The sequence below is a fragment of the Schistocerca nitens genome, chromosome 1 (assembly GCF_023898315.1).
Source record: "Schistocerca nitens isolate TAMUIC-IGC-003100 chromosome 1, iqSchNite1.1, whole genome shotgun sequence".
Taxonomy (NCBI): domain Eukaryota; kingdom Metazoa; phylum Arthropoda; class Insecta; order Orthoptera; family Acrididae; genus Schistocerca; species Schistocerca nitens.
This window is the reverse complement of record NC_064614.1, coordinates 113,734,467-113,756,609: the sequence shown is the minus strand read 5'-3', so window position 1 is coordinate 113,756,609 and position 22,143 is coordinate 113,734,467. Positions and strand designations below refer to the sequence as shown.

The window sequence follows — 22,143 nt, the reverse complement described above, 5'->3', positions numbered from 1 at the left end:
TCTTAAATCCCTCTTTTTTCGGTGTACGCTTGACAGCAAAAATCGAAGGAATTCAAAGACAAGGATTGGAACACATCGGTATAGCTCACAAAACAGTGTTAAAGCAATGCTCTGGGGTCTTGTGGGAATCATTGGAAAATTCTGTTGCGTAAATTTTGAAAACTGGTGTCCAGAGTAGAATGTGGTACAGTTCTGCTCGTTCCATAGGATACCTGTCGTAGGTATCCTATGGATACCTGTCGTCGGGCTCATGAAAATAAGACAAGTGAGATTACGCTGCTTACGGAGGCATAAAAACTATCACTTTCTCCTCTCTCCATCCGCAAATTGAATTTAAATACTAATACAAAGTAAACTCAGACATGCTCTGTAAAATTGCTTGCAGAGTGTATCTAAATCTACATCTACATGATGTGGCGAAATAAATAAAAAAAATTAAATTTATGCATTTTTTTTTGAAAAGAGGAAAAATTATGGACATGGAACTGTAACTTTAGAATTTTTGAAAGGCTTTTTTTTATGGACTGTATTGACCGGCTTGAATGCGGACAAATTCAGTGCTGCGTGAAATATGCCTGTAATATAATTTACCATTCCGATTAATTACATTTTGAATTCTACGCCATTGTTGATTTATTCAGAGTTCTCACCTTAGACGTAGAATTCGTCCTTCTGCCACAATATTAATTCATTAGTCGCCATCGGTGTTCTTCTCTTTGTTGACCGTGTGTATCTTCCTGAGTCGGCATCGGTTCACTTCACGAAGACGGTGGAAACCAAGGAATACAATGCTACGTCACTTTCAATAATTCTCGTAAAACTTAGATATTTCTCACTATTTTTTATTCACAACACAATAAGACTTGCTGTGCTCGTCGCACAAACCATAATTACTAACTACAGGGTGTTTCAAAAATGACCGGTATATTTGAAACGGCAATAAAAACTAAACGAGCAGCGATAGAAATACACCGTTTGTTGCAATATGCTTGGGACAACAGTACATTTTCAGGCAGACAAACTTTCGAAATTACAGTAGTTACAATTTTCAACAACAGATGGCGCTGCGGTCTGGGAAACTCTATAGTACGATATTTTCCACATATCCACCATGCGTAGCAATAATATGGCGTAGTCTCTGAATGAAATTACCCGAAACCTTTGACAACGTGTCTGGCGGAATGGCTTCACATGCAGATGAGATGTACTGCTTCAGCTGTTCAATTGTTTCTGGATTCTGGCGGTACACCTGGTCTTTCAAGTGTTCCCACAGAAAGAAGTCACAGGGGTTCATGTCTGGCGAATAGGGAGGCCAATCCACGCCGCCTCCTGTATGTTTCGGATAGCCCAAAGCAATCACACGATCATCGAAATATTCATTCAGGAAATTAAAGACGTCGGCCGTGCGATGTGGCCGGGCACCATCTTGCATAAACCACGAGGTGTTCGCAGTGTCGTCTAAGGCAGTTTGTACCGCCACAAATTCACGAAGAATGTCCAGATAGCGTGATGCAGTAATCGTTTCGGATCTGAAAAATGGGCCAATGATTCCTTTGGAAGAAATGGCGGCCCAGACCAGTACTTTTTGAGGATGCAGGGACGATGGGACTGCAACATGGGGCTTTTCGGTTCCCCATATGCGCCAGTTCTGTTTATTGACGAAGCCGTCCAGGTAAAAATAAGCTTCGTCAGTAAACCAAATGCTGCCCACATGCATATCGCCGTCATCAATCCTGTGCACTATATCGTTAGCGAATGTCTCTCGTGCAGCAATGGTAGCGGCGCTGAGGGGTTGCCGCGTTTGAATTTTGTATGGATAGAGGTGTAAACTCTGGCGCATGAGACGATACGTGGACGTTGGCGTCATTTGGACCGCAGCTGCAACACGGCGAACGGAAACCCGAGGCCGCTGTTGGATCACCTGCTGCAATAGCTGCGCGTTGCCCTCTGTGGTTGCCGTACGCGGTCGCCCTACCTTTCCAGCACGTTCATCCGTCACGTTCCCAGTCCGTTGAAATTTTTCAAACAGATCCTTTATTGCATCGCTTTTCGGTCATTTGGTTACAATAACCTCCGTTGAAAACTTCGTCTTGTTGCAACAACACTGTGTTCTAGGCGGTGGAATTCCAACACCAGAAAAATCCTCTGTTCTAAGGAATAAACCATGCTGTCTACAGCACACGTGCACGTTGTGAACAGCACACGCTTACAGCAGAAAGACGACGTACAGAATGGCGCACCCACAGACTGCGTTGTCTTCTATATCTTTCACATCACTTGCAGCGCCATCTGTTGTTGAAAATTGTAACTACTGTAATTTCGAAAGTTTGTCCGCCTGAAAATGTACTGTTGTCCCAAGCATATTGCAACAAATGGTGTATTTCTATCGCTGCTCGTTTAGGTTTTATTGCCGTTTCAAATATACCGGTCATTTTTGAAACACCCTGTCTATGGCTGCCTTTCCGCGCACTCCAAAAATTACGTCCATCCTCCACAAGGCAACAATCGAAAGTGTCTCTTAACTCCTTCTTGGAGTATGAAACAAAAGAGAATCCAATGTGAACATTACAAAGATTATATTCTACATCGCTCTCAATTTAAATCTTTGGCGCAGCCTTTAAGGTATTGTATGTCTCTGTGTCGGAATGTGTCATTACAATGACTACACTGCAGTTCAGACTTAAGTCCTTTATAGAGGATTCGCAAAACCACATTCAGACTATTTGTCGTCCATTCCACGCTCGAAAAATACACGGGAAAAATAAACATTTAAATGTTTCCCTGTTAGCCCTGATTTCTCTTATTTTATTAAAATATTCATTTCTTCCTACTTAGGTGGGAATAAACAAACTATTTTCGCATTCGGAGGAGAAAGTATATGGTTGAAATTTCGTGAAAAGTTCTCACCGCAACGAATAACGTCTTTGTTTTGATTGCCACTCCAAACCTGCATACCACGTCCGTGACACTCTCTCCCCTTTTTCCGATAATATAAAACGAGCTGCCCTTCTTTGAACTTGTTCGATGTTCTCCGCCAGTCTTACATGGTAAGGATCCCATCCCTAGTGCGCAGCGCAGTACTCCGTAAGAGGACAGACAAGCGTAGTGTATGCAATCTCTTTAGTAGACGTGTTGTATCTTCGAAACATTCTGCCAATAAAACACTGCCTTTGGTTCGCCTTCTTCACAACTTTTTCCGTGTGATGGTACCAATTTAAGTTGTTTGTAATTGTAATGCGCAGGTATTTAGGTGAAGTGACAACCTTTAATTTCTGTGATTTATCGTGTAACCGACATTTAATTGAATATTAGTACTCATGTGGAGTGATCTTTAGGTCACTTTCCGCTCTATACAGCTACTTTGTGTAAATCATTTTGCAGTTCGTTTTGATCCTCTGATGACTTTAGGTAGATCGTAAATGACAGCATCATTTGCAAACAATCTAAGAGCACTGTTTAGCTTACAGTGTCTCACAAGTTGTTTATATACGAGGGCGTGCTGAAAAATAATGCCTCCGAATGTCCTATATGAAAACTCTTAAAACTTTTTAAAGAAGGCAGCCGAGCGGTTCTAGGCACTTCAGCCTGGAACCGCGCCGCTGCTACGGTCGCAGGTTCGAATCCTGCCTCGGGCATGGGTGAGTGTCATGTCCTTAGGTTAGTTAAGTTTAAGTAGTTCTATGTCTAGGGGAGTGATGACCTCAGATGTTAAGTCCCATAGTGCTTAGAGCCATTGCAACCATTTCATTTTTAAATAAAACAAACGTTATTAACATTTTACCTCTTTATTCTTCATGTTTGCGTACTTATTTCTCAACATAGTCACTCTGGCGACAGACATATGTCTCAGAACGAGAAACCTGTTTATTGACACCCTCAGCCTAGAATGTTCACAGAGTCACGATCTCACCTCTGCTTGCATCGCTTCTTCACTACCACCGAAGGTGTTCTTTAAATTTTGGGATCAAATGAAAATCGGATGGGACCAAGTCGGGACTGTGTGGAGGATAATCGATGGCTGTGAACCCATGGCGTCGGATAGTCCAGATGTCGCAGCACTGGTTTGTGATCTGGCATCGTCAAGCTGAAGGAGAAGTGCTTCGTGTGTGGAAGAATTCTTCAAATTTGTGCTTTCAGCGACTCGATTACAGCACGCTGTTTCACATGCACCGACATTGTTACGTTGCACACCGCCATGTTACCCGCTACAATTCAAAGCCCTCTAGTCACAGAAGGTTGTAACCTAGATCAGCGAAGCGGGAAGTCGACCGAGTAATACGCACGGTAGTAATACCTTAACCGATATTTGAAACAGAATAAAAATTTCGGAAGCATTACTTTTCAGCACAACAACAGCAAATGACCTATACGGATTTTCGTTGGGGAACTCCAAATGCCACTTTCAATCATTACATGCCTTCCCATTCATTTTCTAACAGTAGATCACGAATCCAGTGGAACAGCTGAGGCGATACTCCATAGGTAAGCAATTTCAAAAATGGTTCAAATGACCCTGAGCACTATGGGACTGTACTTCTGAGGTCATCAGTCCCCTAGAGCTTAGAATTACTTAAACCTATCTAACCTAAGGACATCACACACATCCATACCCGAGGCAGGATTCGAACCTGCGACCGTAGCGGTCGCGCGGTTCCAGACTGTAGCGCCTAGAACCGCTAGGCCACTCCGGCCGGCATAAGCAATTTGATTAGGAGCTACACTTACGAGGTACGGTATCAAAAGCCTTCTGGAAATCTAGAAATATGGAATTGCCTTGAAATCCCCTGTCGATAGCATTCATTAATTTGTGTGAGTAAAGAGCTAGTTGTCTTTCACAAGATCGGTATAGTCTGAACCAGCGCTGGTTACATAACAGTAGATCTGTTTCCTCAAGATATTTCGTAATGTTTTAACACGATATATGTTCCAAAAGCCTACAGCGAATTGATGTCAATGATGTGGACCTTTAATTCAGCGGATTACTTAATTTCCTACCTTATGTATTAGTGTGACTTGTGCAGTTTTCCAGTCTTTAGGTACGAGTCTTTCGTACAGCGAGCAGTTGTATGCGGCTGCTAAAAATTGATTTATTTCACCAGGATACTCCGAAAGGAACCTAACTGGTGCGCGGTATTGACCGGAAGACATGCACGCTACTCGCCATTAAAATTGCTACACCACGAAGATGACGTGCTACAGACGCGAAATTTAACCGACAGGAAGAAGATGATGTGATATGCAAATGATTAGCTTTCCAGAGCATTCACACAAGGTTGGCGCCGGTCGCGAGACCTACAACGTGCTGACATGAGGAAAGTTTCCAACCGATTTCTTATACACAAACAGCAGTTGACCGGAGTTGCCTGGTAAAACGTTGTTGTGATGCCTCGTGTAAGGAGGAAAAATGCGTACCATCACGTTTCCGACTTTGATAAAGGTCGGATTGTAGCCTATCGCGATAGCGGTTTATCGTATCGCGACATTGCTACTCGTGTTGGTCGAGATCTAATGACTGTTTGCAGAATATCGAATCGGTGGGTTCAGGAGGGTAATACGGAACGCCGTGCTGGATCCCAACGGCCTCGTATCACTAGCAGTCAAGATGACAGGCATCTTATCCGCATGGCTGTAACGGATCGTGAAGCCACGTCTCGATCCCTGAGTCAACATATGGGGACGTTTGCAAGACAACAACCATCTGCACGAACAGTTCGACGTCGTTTGCAGCAGCATGGACTATCAGTTGGGAGACCGTGGCTGCGGTTACCCTTGACGCTGCATCACAGACTGAAGCGCCTGAGATGGTGTATTCAACGACGAACCTGGGTGCACGAATGGCAAAACGTCATTTTTTCGGATGAATCCAGGTTCTGTCTATAGCATCATGATGGTCGCATCCGTGTTTGGCGACATCGCGTGAACGCACATTGGAAGCGTGTATTCGTCATAGCCATACTGGCGTATCACCCGGCGTGATGGTATGGGGTGCCATTGGTTACACGTCTCGGTCACCTCTTGTTCGCATTGACGGCACTTTGAACAGTGGACGTTACATTTCAGATGTGTTACGACCCGTGTCTCTACCCTTCATTCGATCCCTGCGAAACCCTACATTTTAGCAGGATAATGCACGACCGCATGTTGCAGGTCCTGGATACAGAAAATGTTCGACTGCTGCCCTGGCCAGCACATTCTCCAGATCTCTCACCAATCGAAAACGTCTGGTCAATGGTGGCCGACCAACTGGCTCGTAACAATACGCCAGTCGCTACTCTTGATGAACTGTGGTATCGTGTTGAAGCTGCATGGGCAGCTGTACCTGTACACACCATCCAAGCTCTGTTTGACGCAATGCCCAGCGTATCAATGCCGTTATTACGGCCAGGGGTCGTTGTTCTGGGTACTGATTTCTCAGGATCTATGCACCCAAATTGCGTGAAGATGTAATCTCATGTCAGTTCTAGTATAATATATTTGTGCAAAGAATACCCGTTTAACATCTGCATTTCTTCTTGGTGTGGCAATTTTAATGGCCAGTAGTGTATTTTAAGTAACTTACGTTGCTTCTTTACACTGAGCGTATCTCCTCGCAAATGATTGATGTTTTTACCGGATAGTGTCCCTTGAACACGTGATCGCCACCTGTTGGTGTCCTTGCGACACAGGGCGTGCCATGGTCGTTCCCAGTGCGCGACGAGCAGACGGGGGCGCCCTTGGTGGGTCCAGAGGGCGAGCCCATCTGGGACGGCTACTGCATCGACCTGCTGAAGAAGCTGGCCGAGCCGACGCACATGAACTTCGACTACGAGCTGGTGCCCGCCAAGGACAACGACTTCGGCTCGCGGTCGCCCTCCGGCAGCTGGACCGGGCTCGTCGGAGACCTCGCCATGGGGGTGAGCTACACTTCTCTATCCTCTGAATACATCAGTGTCGTGCGTGACAGCACAAAATCCAGAGATACGTAAACAGTTGCTGTGAGCACTTTCTCAGATAGAACTTTTTCCAATTAGAGTCTACTGTCGTCTCAAAATATTTTCAGTTGAATCTCTCCTTTTTTATCAAAATATTGTGCTTTTCCACGCTGAAAAGTCCCACTGCTGAACAAACACCATTCACTCTGACATTCACAGCACACGTACTTCTCTCACGGACTAAAAGAATTAGTTTTCGTCTCCAGTTTTCTGTATGATTTACGAAAAAAAAAATTTAAACATTTCACGTCTTTTAAAGAGACTAAGTTTCTCAGTTCTAATCACATACAGTGTCACAATTTGATCAGTACGGCTTTTTTAAAGCAATGTAAATGGAAAATAATAATATATGACTGGTTTCAATTAAAAGGTTAAGGGGGGTGGAACGTCAAACTGGCCGACTTGGAGCAGGAGAGGCACCACTGAACATTTTAATTTCCACTGTCTATAGATTTACAAATAAATTCATAAAACTTTGTCAGCATGACCAGGAAGGATTCAAAATTCACACTCTTAGCAGTGGACGTTCGAAAACATACAAAATATTTTTTTTATATGTGAAATTTCTTAATTTTTTTCACTTATTAATGGCAGCATTTGTTGTTGTAGGTACACTTTTCTTCATAAGTAAGAGAGATTCTTTGATGAATTTTGCACAGCATACAAACCATACTTAAAGGTGTATGAAACTTGAATTTTCCAAATCTATTGAAAACTGTGGTAAAAATTGAGGTAATTAACTATAAAATTTGTGTTTTTCTAAACATGAGGTTTAAAATATAACAGTTCATTCGTTTTTTCATAAATTAAATAAATCCTAGAGTTTCATACAACTGTGAGTATGGTATGTATGCTGTGTAAAATTCATCGAAGAATCTCTCTAACTTATGAAAAAAAAGTGTACCTTGTAACCTCCCCACAAAAAATATTTTAAATAATATCTATAAGAAATTGACCCATATCTAAGTGTAAGCTCCCCAGAAACATATTAGTAGAAGTGGCAATAAATCTGAACTAGCAATCTGACCCAAATGTAACTTGCGCACAAAAAAATGAATGTCATTTGAATGATAATAAAATCTCAGTGACAATGAAAACACAAATAGACCGAAATGTCGATCTTTAGGCCTTGTTCAATAATTAAACTGAAATTCTTACCTTAGTAAAACTGTATCTGCTCTTATTCTGCGCCACATCTTGGAGGAAATGCATCGCAATAATAATTTTTTTTTAATTTAACTGAAAATTTTCTTTAAGGAAATGCAAGGGAATCAAATGAATTTTTTTTTGTGTTAAAAATTACTTTGAAATCAAAATTATTATTGGGGCGATTCTTGAAAGTTAATTACAATAAATATACATTAGATTATCTGATGAGCGCAATGCTGCTTGAATACGTTATTTAATAAAAATATACCTCGTCCTGAATCATGACCAGAGTGCGATGTCGACGCCCGCCGACTGCTCACACACAACTAAACTCTCTCGCATCTAGACCGCGACTGCGTCATCTCCGACGCGCTACTCGCAACCACTAGCTCGCAACTGCACTGGGCTACCACTACTGACAGACTGATGTTCGCTACTGCGAGTCGAGCACCACTGCACTAACTACATGCTCTCTGGTCAGAGATTCTGTGGCTCGCCATCGCTGCCTATGAAACGTACGCGTTTCATAACCCTCCACTGGGGGGGCAAAAATTTGGCAGCGATGGTGAGTCATTTGGACTTGCCAATCGCGGCAAATTTTTTTCTTTAATTAATTAACTTTTACAAATTACAAAATATTCAGATGTAGTATATGAATTAAATGTGCACATGCACCGAGTACAAAACATTTCAGACAAAGACAAAATATAAGTACAAAACATATCTGGAAAATGTATATACAAATTATTTGATAGATAACAAAGTGCACACGCACTGAAAGATTCTTCACGTTTTCACAACAAATAAATGTAATGGCAAAAAAATCATCAAATCACAAAAAGTATATACAATATAGATGACAAGAGTGCACACATACTGCACTTCAGAACAAATCGAAAAAATGTCTTTAGTATTTTCACAACAAATAAACATAATGGCAAAAAATCATGTCGACAAGTGACATAAGTGTACTTGCACTGGAGTTCAACAAATCGAAAAAAAACGTATAGTCCATGAACATAAATGATGTTAGCAAAAAAAATGATTTTCACTATTAGGATAGGAAAGGGAAGGATTGCATCATGGTTGTAGCACTTTAGATTGCACGTGGCTGCACTGAAAGTCCATATCTTTCCACAAAGTACAACACCAAGTGACACAATTTGAAGTTCTTTTCCCAGAAGTATTTATCAGCGTAACCAAGACACTGAAATGTCGTAGTAATCTTCCATGTTATCATTTAGGCAGTACATCAGGTACACCAAACAGTGGTACCATAATAACGTCTCCATCGCTAATAACGTCTTCATCGCTCACGGTGGTGGACAGCATGTCGTGTCAACACCACGCTCTTACAAGGCAACACCAACGTAGAATTAGTGCAAAAACCAAATATAGTGCTCCATGATCATGAGGATGGACAAGACAAATGGATATTACAGTAATTCCAGGTAGTTAGGTCAGAAGGTGAAGGACATTAAGTAACAGACAAGTCTTGATTAGTAGTTACATTAGTAGTTTGTTGCATTCATAGCCTAGTTATTGAACATTTCTGTACCATGTATTTAGTATTACAGAATAATGTTCATAAAATTAAATTATTGCCATCATGGGTAGTCGTATTACAATAAACAGCGGCAGTCCTTGGCGAGTTACAAACCATATTTAGTATGACAGAATAATGTTCATCAAAAGTCATCATTGAAAAGGAGAGTCAATTATTGGCCTAGCATTAACATAATACATTGTATTATATAAATTATTGGCACTCATTGGCCAGTTACAAAAACATGAAAACTCATAATTCATTTAATTACATTAATTATCGGCACTTAGTGGCCAGTTACTAAAACATGTAAAGTCATTATTGAAAACAAGAGCTAATTAATTTAGTTACATTAATTATTGGCACTCAGTGGCCAGTTACAGAACATGAAAGGTCATAAATCATTTAATTATATTAATTATTGGCACTCAGTGGCCAGCAAGTATTGAATAGTATAAAACATTGTTCATCATTCAGTCATTATTCATATCATTAAGAAGTCATTATTAAAAAATCAGTTAATTACAATCATAGCATTAATAATCATGGGCATTATAAGTAGTCTCATTACAATAAACAGTGGTAGTTATTAGCCAGTTACAAAGCATTATTTTTTTTTTTTGCATCATTAAGAAGTCATTACTGAAATGACATACTATTCAGAGCTGATCAGTATTATTCAGAATTTTCTGAAACTGGTATCATTATTTGGGACTGGTAATACATTTTGTTTTTGTGCTAGCAATGCATTGCTTTGGGTAATTATAAGGGAAAGCAAGAAGAAAAAAGAAAAAAAAATGCTTCTAGGTTGTTCCTGTAAATGAAAAATGTGTAACGTCATTCGTCATGAGTCAGCTGTAGCAAGGTTGTGACACAAGGCAGTATATGTGATCACATTTGTAAATTATATACACAAATGGGTAAAAAATAAAAATGTAAGTACTAGAACAGGTATAATAAGTAACAAGTTTAGTAAGTATCATGAAAAGCTTCTCCTGGAAAAAATACAAAATGGATTATTGAGCTGAAAGAAGAAACGCAGACTATGCTGAAAGGTAGTGAACTTCGAATTAACAGGTTGTGAAATGTGTATAAAAATGTGTTCCATAGCTGTCGTTTCCAAAACCTTCAGTCATCCTACTATGCAATATAACACCTGCTGTCAAAGCAAACTGCATCAAATACCTAAATAACTACATAGCATAAATACATAACTTCAACATTATCCTCACCTGTAAAAAAAAAAAACTTCATTATCCATCACTTCATTATCCATATTATCATAACTTCATTATTATCATCACCTGTAAAGAAAAAACTTCACTTTCCATATTAGTATATTCTTCATCATTACTCTTCATCAGCATTCATTATCATCTGCAAAAATCACTTCATTATTCATTATACAACTATTCCTTATCCCTAGCATATTTCATCACTAAAAACTAAGATGTGTAGTTCTGTCTGACAGCCTGCATCAATCGCTTCGTATTCTGAAAGAAAAAATTAGTTAAGACTGCTATTCTACGATGTGTATAGTATATTCTTGTTAATGCTTGTTAATCCTAATCCATTTACTCTTCCTCATAAAGTTATTGCATCTTCTTTCGTTTATTCCGTAGGTGAAATTCTCATTTCTGTTTAATTTATTTCCTTTACGCATCATTTCTTTCTGAAATTGATGAACAAAGATTAATGTCTTGCATTTAAATCATATACCCATTAAATAATGACTGGTTAATGGTGACACAATTAAGCATACAGCATAACATGACAGAAAACGTAATATGTCAAAAGCATAGACAGTGTTCAAAGGCAAAATGCACAGAGAATATCACAATGCAGCAGCAAAAAAAATGTAAAACAGTCACGATGTTGAGATATCACAGGGCAAAAAATGTCAAAGTCAACTGGTGTGTTATACCTTAGCTATTTCATAATGTATACAAACAAAACAGGAAAACAATCATACACACAAAAAAAAATGAAAAATGTGCACGGTCTGATGTGTAACGACAAGAAGAGCGACCTGCTAACCTTACCTTGCTGGGCACTTGCCAAGAAAATATACGATAATCATCAATAATTAGTCATGTGAATATAATTGCAGAAATGTTCATAAAATTACCAAATAGCATTACAGCGTGATAAATCGCAAAGTATGTTCACTCAATAAAGGGTTTTATGTTGGATAAGTGGTGGTTTCCTTTCGATTTTCTGGTTCTCAGAGTTTCGACGTGTACAACATTAGGGTGAGGAATACTGCGAATCCGATATGGACCTGCGTATAGAAGTTCAAATTTACTGCACTTACCTTTTAATTTGCTGGATAAATAGTGTGTACGTACTAATATCTTCTGTCCAATGTGAAAGTCGCGGCGTCTACAAACCTGTTTTTGCTGTCTTCTCCGGCGCTCTGCGGCACTTTTGATGTTGTTCAGCGCAATGTCAATTATTTCGTGGTGTCTTAGTCGACGAGATGTCGGGAGGGTTTACTAATTCTGTGATTTTGTTAGGTGGTTCAACGTTTTTCAGTATAAAATACGGAGATAGCATAGTGGATTCATTTGGTATGGAATTAATTACATCTTGGAATGAGAATATGTGTGTGTCCCAATCAATATGTCTTTTGTGGCAGTATATTCTACACAGTTTACCAATTTCTTTCATTAATCGTTCACAGGGGTTCGAAGAAGCGTGGTACTTGGATATATAAATCGGAGAAATGTTTCTAGCTCGTAACATGCGTGTCCATATAGCAGAACGAAATTGTGATCCATTATCTGAAATTACTTTCATCACATGTCCTACATGAAATAGAAAATGCTTTACAAATTCTTTCGAAACAGTTTTAGCAGTAGCTTTGCGTAACGGAGTGAAGGTAACAAATTTTGAAGTGAGTTCAACAGCGACAAAGATGTAGCAAAAACCTCTGTTAGTTCTCGGAATTGGACCAAAAATGTCTACTGCGGCCATATGTCTTAATTTAACAGGTACAATGGGATATAATGGAGGAATGTGTGAAGTGGTGTCTGACTTAGCTTTCTGGCAAATTTTACATGACGCTAAAACTCGTCGTATACGTTTTTCCATGTTGATAAAATAACAGTTCTGTCTCAGTATAAGAAAACATTTTCTGGCTCCGTAATGTGCATAACTTAAATGAGTATACCAGATTAATTTGTTAACCAGTTCGTCAGGAATGCATAATAACCAATTGTTGCTGTCTGGATGAGAGCGGCGAAACAGAATGTCATTGCGTACAGTGTAGTGGTTCCTAATCGTAACATTATTCTTATCTTGCCAAAGGTGTTTAATTTCTTTCCACACATTGTCTTTGCTTTGCTCTCGTGCTATGTCTTGTAATGACGATGAAATAAAATTTTCAAATGCAACTTGTTGAATGTACATGACGCTGAAATTTGCTTTGCAGAAGTTGGTTGCTACGTCTTGCTGATTGTTGCTGAGAGAACGCGATAGTGCGTCTGCTACAACATTTTGTGTGCCGGGAATGTGAACAATCGTAAAATTAAATTCCTGTAAATACAGTTTCCATCTGCTTAATCTATCGTGTGTGAATTTAGCCGAAAGTAAGAATTGTATAGCTCTATGGTCTGTGTAAACGGTCGTGTGTCTGCCATAAAGAAAGTGTCGAAATCTCGCAAAAGCCCATACAACACATAATGTTTCTAGTTCTGTAACGGAATAATTTCGTTCAGCAGGTGACAAAATGCGGCTTGCAAATGCGATGTTTTTGATTACTGTAGAGCCATCTTCTTCAATTTCCTGAAAAATATGTACGCCTAAAGCTGTGTTGGAACTGTCGGTGGCAATGAAACAATTTCTGGTAAGATCTGGGTGCGATAAAAGTGGAGCATTCAACAAAGCATGTTTCAGGTTCACGAATTCAGAATGTGCTTGCTTATCCCATGACCAAATAGTGTTTTTACCTGTTAATTGACATAATCGAGGTGTGTCTAAAGCATAGTGATGAATAAATTTGCGAAAAAAGTTGATTAAGCCCAAAAAACTGCGTAATTGTTTCTTCGTCGTAGGAACAGTAATATCACGTAGAGCTTGAAGTTTTTCTGGATCAGGCGCAATGCCTTCTGCTGAAATTACGTGTCCGAGAAATTTTATAGAAGTTTTGCTAAAATGCGATTTACTGAGGTTAACTGTGAGTCCTTGTGTACGAAAAGTTTGCAACAGTCGTTCAAGAATCATATTATGTTCAGACCAGTTAGCTTCTGCAATAAGGATGTCATCTACGTACGTCGTAATTCTGTCTTTAAGTTCTGTCGGAAGTATTGTGTTCAAACCGTGAATAAAAGCTGCAGAAGAAATAGTTAAGCCGAACGGAAATTTACAAAATTGATAACAGTCACCAAAACAGAGAAAAGCTGTGTACTTTCTGCAATTCGGATGAAGTTGAATTTGCCAAAATCCCGATTTCAAATCTAGTGTAGAATAAATAGCTGTACCGTGAAATTTCTGTAGTAATTCTTCTAATGTCTGTGGTCGATCTGTTTCATTAATAATTATGTCATTGATGTGACGTGAATCAAGTACGAGGCGAAGTGAGCCATCTTTTTTCTTAACAATATGTAGCGGGTTTATGTACGGACTAACTGCTGGTTCTATAATTCCTTGGTCGAGCATATCTTGCAATTCTTTTTTAACTGGTTCTCTGTGGATATATGGAATGGGATAATGCTTTGCTTTAAATGTGTCGTGCTGTTTGACTTGAAATTCATACATAAAGCCGGACATAGTACCAGGAATGTTGTCGAAAACTGGAGCTTGCTGTAAAAGAATTTTGTGTAATTGCGTTCGTTCGTCGTCTGTATTTGCACTGCTTTGTTTAACTTTATCGGAAATCATCTGCATTACGTCGTACTCAGCTTCGTCTGGAGTATTATACACTCCTGGAAATGGAAAAAAGAACACATTGACACCGGTGTGTCAGACCCACCATACTTGCTCCGGACACTGCGAGAGGGCTGTACAAGCAATGATCACACGCACGGCACAGCGGACACACCAGGAACCGCGGTGTTGGCCGTCGAATGGCGCTAGCTGCGCAGCATTTGTGCACCGCCGCCGTCAGTGTCAGCCAGTTTGCCGTGGCATACGGAGCTCCATCGCAGTCTTTAACACTGGTAGCATGCCGCGACAGCGTGGACGTGAACCGTATGTGCAGTTGACGGACTTTGAGCGAGGGCGTGTAGTGGGCATGCGGGAGGCCGGGTGGACGTACCACCGAATTGCTCAACACGTGGGGCGTGAGGTCTCCACAGTACATCGATGTTGTCGCCAGTGGTCGGCGGAAGGTGCACGTGCCCGTCGACCTGGGACCGGACCGCAGCGACGCACGGATGCACGCCAAGACCGTAGGATCCTACGCAGTGCCGTAGGGGACCGCACCGCCACTTCCCAGCAAATTAGGGACACTGTTGCTCCTGGGGTATCGGCGAGGACCATTCGCAACCGTCTCCATGAAGCTAGGCTACGGTCCCGCACACCGTTAGGCCGTCTTCCACTCACGCCCCAACATCGTGCAGCCCGCCTCCAGTGGTGTCGCGACAGGCGTGAATGGAGGGACGAATGGAGACGTGTCGTCTTCAGCGATGAGAGTCGCTTCTGCCTTGGTGCCAATGATGGTCGTATGCGTGTTTGGCGCCGTGCAGGTGAGCGCCACAATCAGGACTGCATACGACCGAGGCACACAGGGCCAACACCCGGCATCATGGTGTGGGGAGCGATCTCCTACACTGGCCGTACACCACTGGTGATCGTCGAGGGGACACTGAATAGTGCACGGTACATCCAAACCGTCATCGAACCCATCGTTCTACCATTCCTAGACCGGCAAGGGAACTTGCTGTTCCAACAGGACAATGCACGTCCGCATGTATCCCGTGCCACCCAACGTGCTCTAGAAGGTGTAAGTCAACTACCCTGGCCAGCAAGATCTCCGGATCTGTCCCCCATTGAGCATGTTTGGGACTGGATGAAGCGTCGTCTCACGCGGTCTGCACGTCCAGCACGAACGCTGGTCCAACTGAGGCGCCAGGTGGAAATGGCATGGCAAGCCGTTCCACAGGACTACATCCAGCATCTCTACGATCGTCTCCATGGGAGAATAGCAGCCTGCATTGCTGCGAAAGGTGGATATACACTGTACTAGTGCCGACATTGTGCATGCTCTGTTGCCTGTGTCTATGTGCCTGTGGTTCTGTCAGTGTGATCATGTGATGTATCTGACCCCAGGAATGTGTCAATAAAGTTTCCCCTTCCTGGGACAATGAATTCACGGTATTCTTATTTCAATTTCCAGGAGTGTAGTTATGTACGTACGTATCCGTGAACAATGTGGAACTACAGTCTATGTTACGTGTTGCGGAAATGACCTCTGTGCGGTTAATTGTTTGTTCTTCTGCAGATAAGGAATGCTGAAATTCTAAAGCTAATTGTACATTTTCGTCCTTCAACATTAAATAAGAGTTTTGAAAATCAACAACAGCGTCGTGTTGTACCAGAAAATTCATGCCTAAAATAACGTCTGTTGTCAATAAAGGAACAATCCAAAAATTTGAGTGAAAAGTATGACCTCCAATACAAAATGATAAATTTGTCTGTAATTTAACGTCTACTCCTTTACTCGATACTGCTCCTTTTACTTTCGTTTTGCCTAATGGTAATGTGGGATAGGTGTTCTCTTTGTTACACTCGTTAAAAGTTTCTTCATTTATTACTGACATAGGTGATCCGGAATCGATTACTGCCGAAAATTTCGATGAACCAATTTTAATTTCGATGACAGGATGTGAAATGGTTTTCTGAACAACTGGTCTTTCCTGTAAAAGTGTGTCTCGGATGTCATCGAAAGTAATAACATTTTCGTGAACAACATTCTGCGTGTCAAAGGTAGTGCTTGTGTTATTGGAAGATGCGTCCTGTACAGTATCTAGTCAAATTCTATCCGACGTGTTATTATTTTCTGGAGGATGTTGTGGCATTTCTACAATTTGAACAGTTCTATTACTTCTTCCAGACGTATTACGCTCTGGATGATACCTACTGTCGGGTTCATTCATGAGAATAGGTTCTTGTGGATAATTTTGCTGTTGGTATGACCGACAGTTGTTAGATGTACGCTGAAAATTGTCGTCATCATTTTTACGTCTGTCGTAATCGTCATTCCTATATGGTGCATTGCGATACGAATTGAAATACTGTCTTCTCTGTACGTAGTTATTTCCTTGCTGCCGTGCGTTACTATTTGTTGTATCAGGGACTATACGTGCACGCGGCGAAACATTAAAGCCTGGTTGACCTTGTGCATTCCATTGTTGGTTATGTATTCCAACTGGCTGACTTTCATGCTGTTGTGGTGGAAAACGTCTATTGTTACCAAAATGTGATTCCTGTTGCTCAAAATTTTGACGATATTGATAATTAGAATTTTGTCTGTTATTAAAGTTTTGGTGGTTGTCATTCCTAAAGCGTCTGTTACCTTTCCTATTAAAATTACGTGTCTGATCATAATTGCTGTACGTCTGTTGGCCTTGGTTGTTATATGAAAAATTTTTGTTTACGAAAGAATAATCTGATTGCTGCACTTCTAAAAGCTGCAGCAGATCCCTGAATGCCGAAATATTTTCTTTTTGCTGACCTGTTAGAAGTGACACTCTTAATGACCGTGGTAATTTAGAGATACATAATTGAATGAGTGCGGATTCACTGTAGGGTTCACTTAAATACTGGTTCTGTTGGACCATGTGCTCAAAAAATTGCGTGACACTGGAAAAATTTGTGTTCTCATAATTTGGTAAGCTAATTAACTGATCTTTAATTCCGCGCTGTGTCGTCTTCGACCAATACGCAGATAGAAACGCATTCTGAAACTCTTCTACTGAATAACATTGTCTCGCTATCGGCCTCATACGAGTTGCCGGTTCGCCTTCCAAAAAACTACAAATGAATTCAAGTTTGTGTGTTACAGGCCAAGTCGGTGGAAAAGCAAAACTAAATTGTTGTATCCAATCTAGCGGATGAATCTGTGTTCTGTCATTTTTAAACACTTTAAACTTTCTCACTGACAGAAAATGTTTGTAATCAAAATTATCGTCTCTGTGTGATGGAACAGGTTCAGGATTGTAAGAGAATCTATTGAACTGTGGTTGTTCGGAATCTAAGTCCCGTACTCTCTGTAGATTACCCAAATTATACGCGTTGCGCAAGTCTGACAAATGTTCGCAAGGTGGCGTCTGCTGTGATGTGTTATGAACTGAAATACTTTTCATCTCTGTTACTTCTTGCTGTAAACTTGACAGTTTTCGACGCAATGTGTTATTAGATGAATCTATCTCATTAATAGTCTGCTGTAGATTTTGAAATTCCGGTGTTTGATTAAATGAAACCGGTGAAGTATCATCTGATTTATTGTCGTTACTACTTTCGATAGCATCAATACGACTGGCCAATTCATCATATTTTTCAGTCAGTATTTTTGCCTGATCATCGGTTTTAGAATCAGACGCATTAATCTGTTTTTGCAAATTACGTGTAGTTTCGTTCAGTTTTTTAACGTCAGCTTTGACCACATCGGAATCCTGTGTTAGTTCTAATTGTTCGAGTCTGTCGGTCATTGTTTGAAAATCGGTTATGTATGTGTCTGTTTTCGATTTAAGATCCGAAATTTCGTCACGTAATTCTGTGTTCGACTGTTTGATGGTATTAATTTCGTCGGACACTGTGGCAATATTATTGTCTACATACGTTTTTGCCTTCGTAAACATTTTACGTTTGTCTTCTTGTCTCTGAGCAGTGATTGTTTCCATTACTTGACGTTTTACTTTATTTTGATCCTCAATAAATTTGCGGAAACGCATATCACTGTTTTGTATGTGAAGACTAAGACGTTCGTTAATCTGAGTGTTTTGTTGTTCGAATTTCGCGTCTATCTTTGCGTCCACTGTGCGCGAAAGTTCTACCGTCATTGCTTTAAACTCGTCGCGTAATTGTGTAGCTTTTTCGGAGCATTGTTTAGCGACTGTACTGATTTCCGCTCTAAGTGTTTCTGTTGTGGCTGTTTGCATTTCCCTTAATTCATGAGCAACAGTTCTAATCTCTTCGCTATTTTTCTTTGAACAAGCCTCAATTTCCTCGCGTAACTGTACCTTAGTGTCATGGCATTCCGCAGCAACGTCTCTAATTTGTTCACTTAACTGTCTGGAATTGTTGTCTAATTTTTTATTTAACTGTTCGTTCTGTTGTTTGGACTCTTCCTTATTTTGTAGCAATATTGCCATAATTTGACCCAATGTAACATTATCTACCCCATTCACTGTGCTGTTTAATGGTGGATCTGGAATTGTCGCATTTTGTGTGACCATTTGGTCATTCTGAGTTTCACAAAAAGGTTTGTCAGTCGGATGCACACTGTACGACATTATTTCGGAATTAAATAAATCCGTCGTACTTTGTGTATCCTTTCCATATTCGTTAGACAAATTTGTGTGTTTGTTACTTGAATTTTCCAAACCGGGTGTGTTATGCTGGGCAGCGCTCATTACAATAGAGCGTCCCGCGTCGTCGATTGTTGTCAAATCAACAGAGGACATAACCGAGTTCGTTTGTTCATCATTAAGACAAAAGTCATCATTAGTGGTTGGAACGCATTGATTGTCAGTGAACGCAGGATTGTCATCATTACACTGCGTGTCACTAGTACTATCGGTCACGTTGTTTAAGTCGGTAAATTCATTCATTATACCACGCGATACACTATTCACAGTCTTTCGCGGCATATTTACAATAGTCAAAATTATTCACAAAACAAATAAGCACAATGCAAAAGGCAACAAACAAATACAACAGAGCAACGAATTGCCGATGATCTGAGGAAAGAAAGTTACAAAATTAGTAAAAGCGTTGCGCCAAATTCTAATTATATCTAAGCAAATAAGAGCAGATATCTGACTGTTTTTCAAAAGATTCTCAACGAAATACGATCCTGGACTGGGTGTCGCCAAGTGTAACCTCCCCACAAAAAATATTTTAAATAATATCTATAAGAAATTGACCCATATCTAAGTGTAAGCTCCCCAGAAACATATTAGTAGAAGTGGCAATAAATCTGAACTAGCAATCTGACCCAAATGTAACTTGCGCACAAAAAAATGAATGTCATTTGAATGATAATAAAATCTCAGTGACAATGAAAACACAAATAGACCGAAATGTCGATCTTTAGGCCCTGTTCAATAATTAAACTGAAATTCTTACCTTAGTAAAACTGTATCTGCTCTTATTCTGCGCCACATCTTGGAGGAAATGCATCGCAATAATAATTTTTTTTTAATTTAACTGAAAATTTTCTTTAAGGAAATGCAAGGGAATCAAATGAATTTTTTTTTGTGTTAAAAATTACTTTGAAATCAAAATTATTATTGGGGCGATTCTTGAAAGTTAATTACAATAAATATACATTAGATTATCTGATGAGCGCAATGCTGCTTGAATACGTTATTTAATAAAAATATACCTCGTCCTGAATCATGACCAGAGTGCGATGTCGACGCCCGCCGACTGCTCACACACAACTAAACTCTCCCGCATCTAGACCGCGACTGCGTCATCTCCGACACGCTACTCGCAACTGCACTGGGCTACCACTACTGACAGACTGATGTTCGCTACTGCGAGTCGAGCGCCACTGCACTAACTACATGCTCTCTGGTCAGAGATTCTGTGGCTCGCCATCGCTGCCTATGAAACGTACGCGTTTCAACCTATAGCAACAAATGCAGCCATTAGTAAGTGAAAAAATGCTGAAATTTCGCACGTAAAAAAATTTATTTTGTTATGTTTTCAAACTTCCACTGCAATGGGTGTGAATCCTGAATCCTTCCTGATGATGCTGACAAAGTTTGATGAATTTATTTGTAAAATTATAGACACTGGAAATTAAAATGCCCTGTGATGCCTCTCCCGCTCCGAGTCGGCCCGTTTGACGTCCTACCCCCCTTGAGCGCTAAACAAATTTAAATGATAGACTATATCTGTGGGACTGAGCAAGCTGGGAATGCAGAGATCTAAATTTAAAATACGATATTGCAGTGCCTGTGTTATTCTAAATTACGATACAAACTTCCTTTCCACACGCATTCATGTCCAAAAGCAGCGACTGCAGCCGTTATGAAACACATTAAATATATTCGCAATTGCCAATAAGGACAACCATCAGCTGTGTAATGGAATTACGACAGTGAAAATTTGCGCCGGACCGGGACTCGAATTTATCGCTAGCAGTCGCCTTCCCATTTGGCTGTCCGGGCACGACTCACGCATGCATGTGCGAAGGAACTTTGCATCGTAATCCGGAATAACACAGGCACTGCAGTATTGTATTTTGTTGCGTCTGTAGTTTCCTGCGAGCGGATCAGGATGGGAGCTAGACGCTAGATCCAACTCGAAGTCCTGGTACTGGAAAACAAGCTGGAAATTCTTTGCAAATAAGGGAACTCGGTGAGATAAAGGATGTATACTTCTGACAATGTTGACTGGACTACTCTCTTTCAAATTCTGAAGGTGGCAGGGATAAAATACAGGGAGCGAAAGGCTATTTACAATTTGTACAGAAAGCAGATGGCAGTTATAAGAGTCGAGGGACACGAAAGGGAAGCACTGGTTGGGAAGGAAGTGAGACAGAGTTGTAGCCTCTCCCCGATGTTATTCAATCTGTATATTGAGCAAGCAGTAAAGGAAACAAAAGAAAAGTTCGGAGTAGGTATTAAAATCCATGGAGAAGAAATAAAAACTTTGAAGTTCGCCGATGACATTGTAATTCTGTCAGAGACAGCAAAGGACTTGGAAGAGCAGTTGAACGGAATGGACAGTGTCTTGAAAGGAGGGTATAAGATGAACATCAACAAAAGCAAAACGAGGATAATGGAATGTAGTCAAATTAAGTCGGGTCACAACGAGGGAATTAGATTAGGAAATGAGACACTTAAGGTAGTAAATGAGTTTTGTTATTTGGGGAGCAAAATAACTGATGATGGTCGAAGTAGAGAGGATATAAAATGTAGAAGAGAAATTTGTTAACATCGAGTATTGATTTAAGTGTCTGGAAGTCGTTTCTGAAAGTATTTGTATAGAGTGTAGCCATGTATGGAAGTGAAACATGGACGATAAATAGTTTGGACAAGAAGAGAATAGAAGCATTCTAAATGTGGTGCTACAGAAGACTACTGAAGATTAGATGGGTAGATCACATAACTAATGACGAGGTATTGAATAGAATTGGGGAGAAGAGGAATTTGTGGCGCAGCTTGACAAGAAGAAGGGATCGGTTGGTAGGACATGTTCTGAGGCATCAAGGGATCACCAATTTAGTACTGGAGGGCAGCGAGGAGGGAAAAAATCGTAGAGGGAGACCAAGAGATGAATACACTAAGCAGATTCAGAAGG

At 40.5% G+C, this 22,143-nt stretch overlaps 1 protein-coding gene across 1 annotated transcript in view; it reads left to right on the top strand.

Annotated features, from left to right (window-relative positions):
* Positions 1 to 22,143, top strand: part of LOC126234649 (ionotropic receptor 25a-like) — a 313,787-nt gene that overhangs the window by 195,901 nt on the left and 95,743 nt on the right. Inside the window, exon 9 of the mRNA XM_049943384.1 lies at positions 6,666 to 6,893. Within this exon, the coding sequence (XP_049799341.1) occupies positions 6,666 to 6,893 (228 nt within the window). The remainder of the gene's footprint in view (positions 1 to 6,665; positions 6,894 to 22,143) is intronic.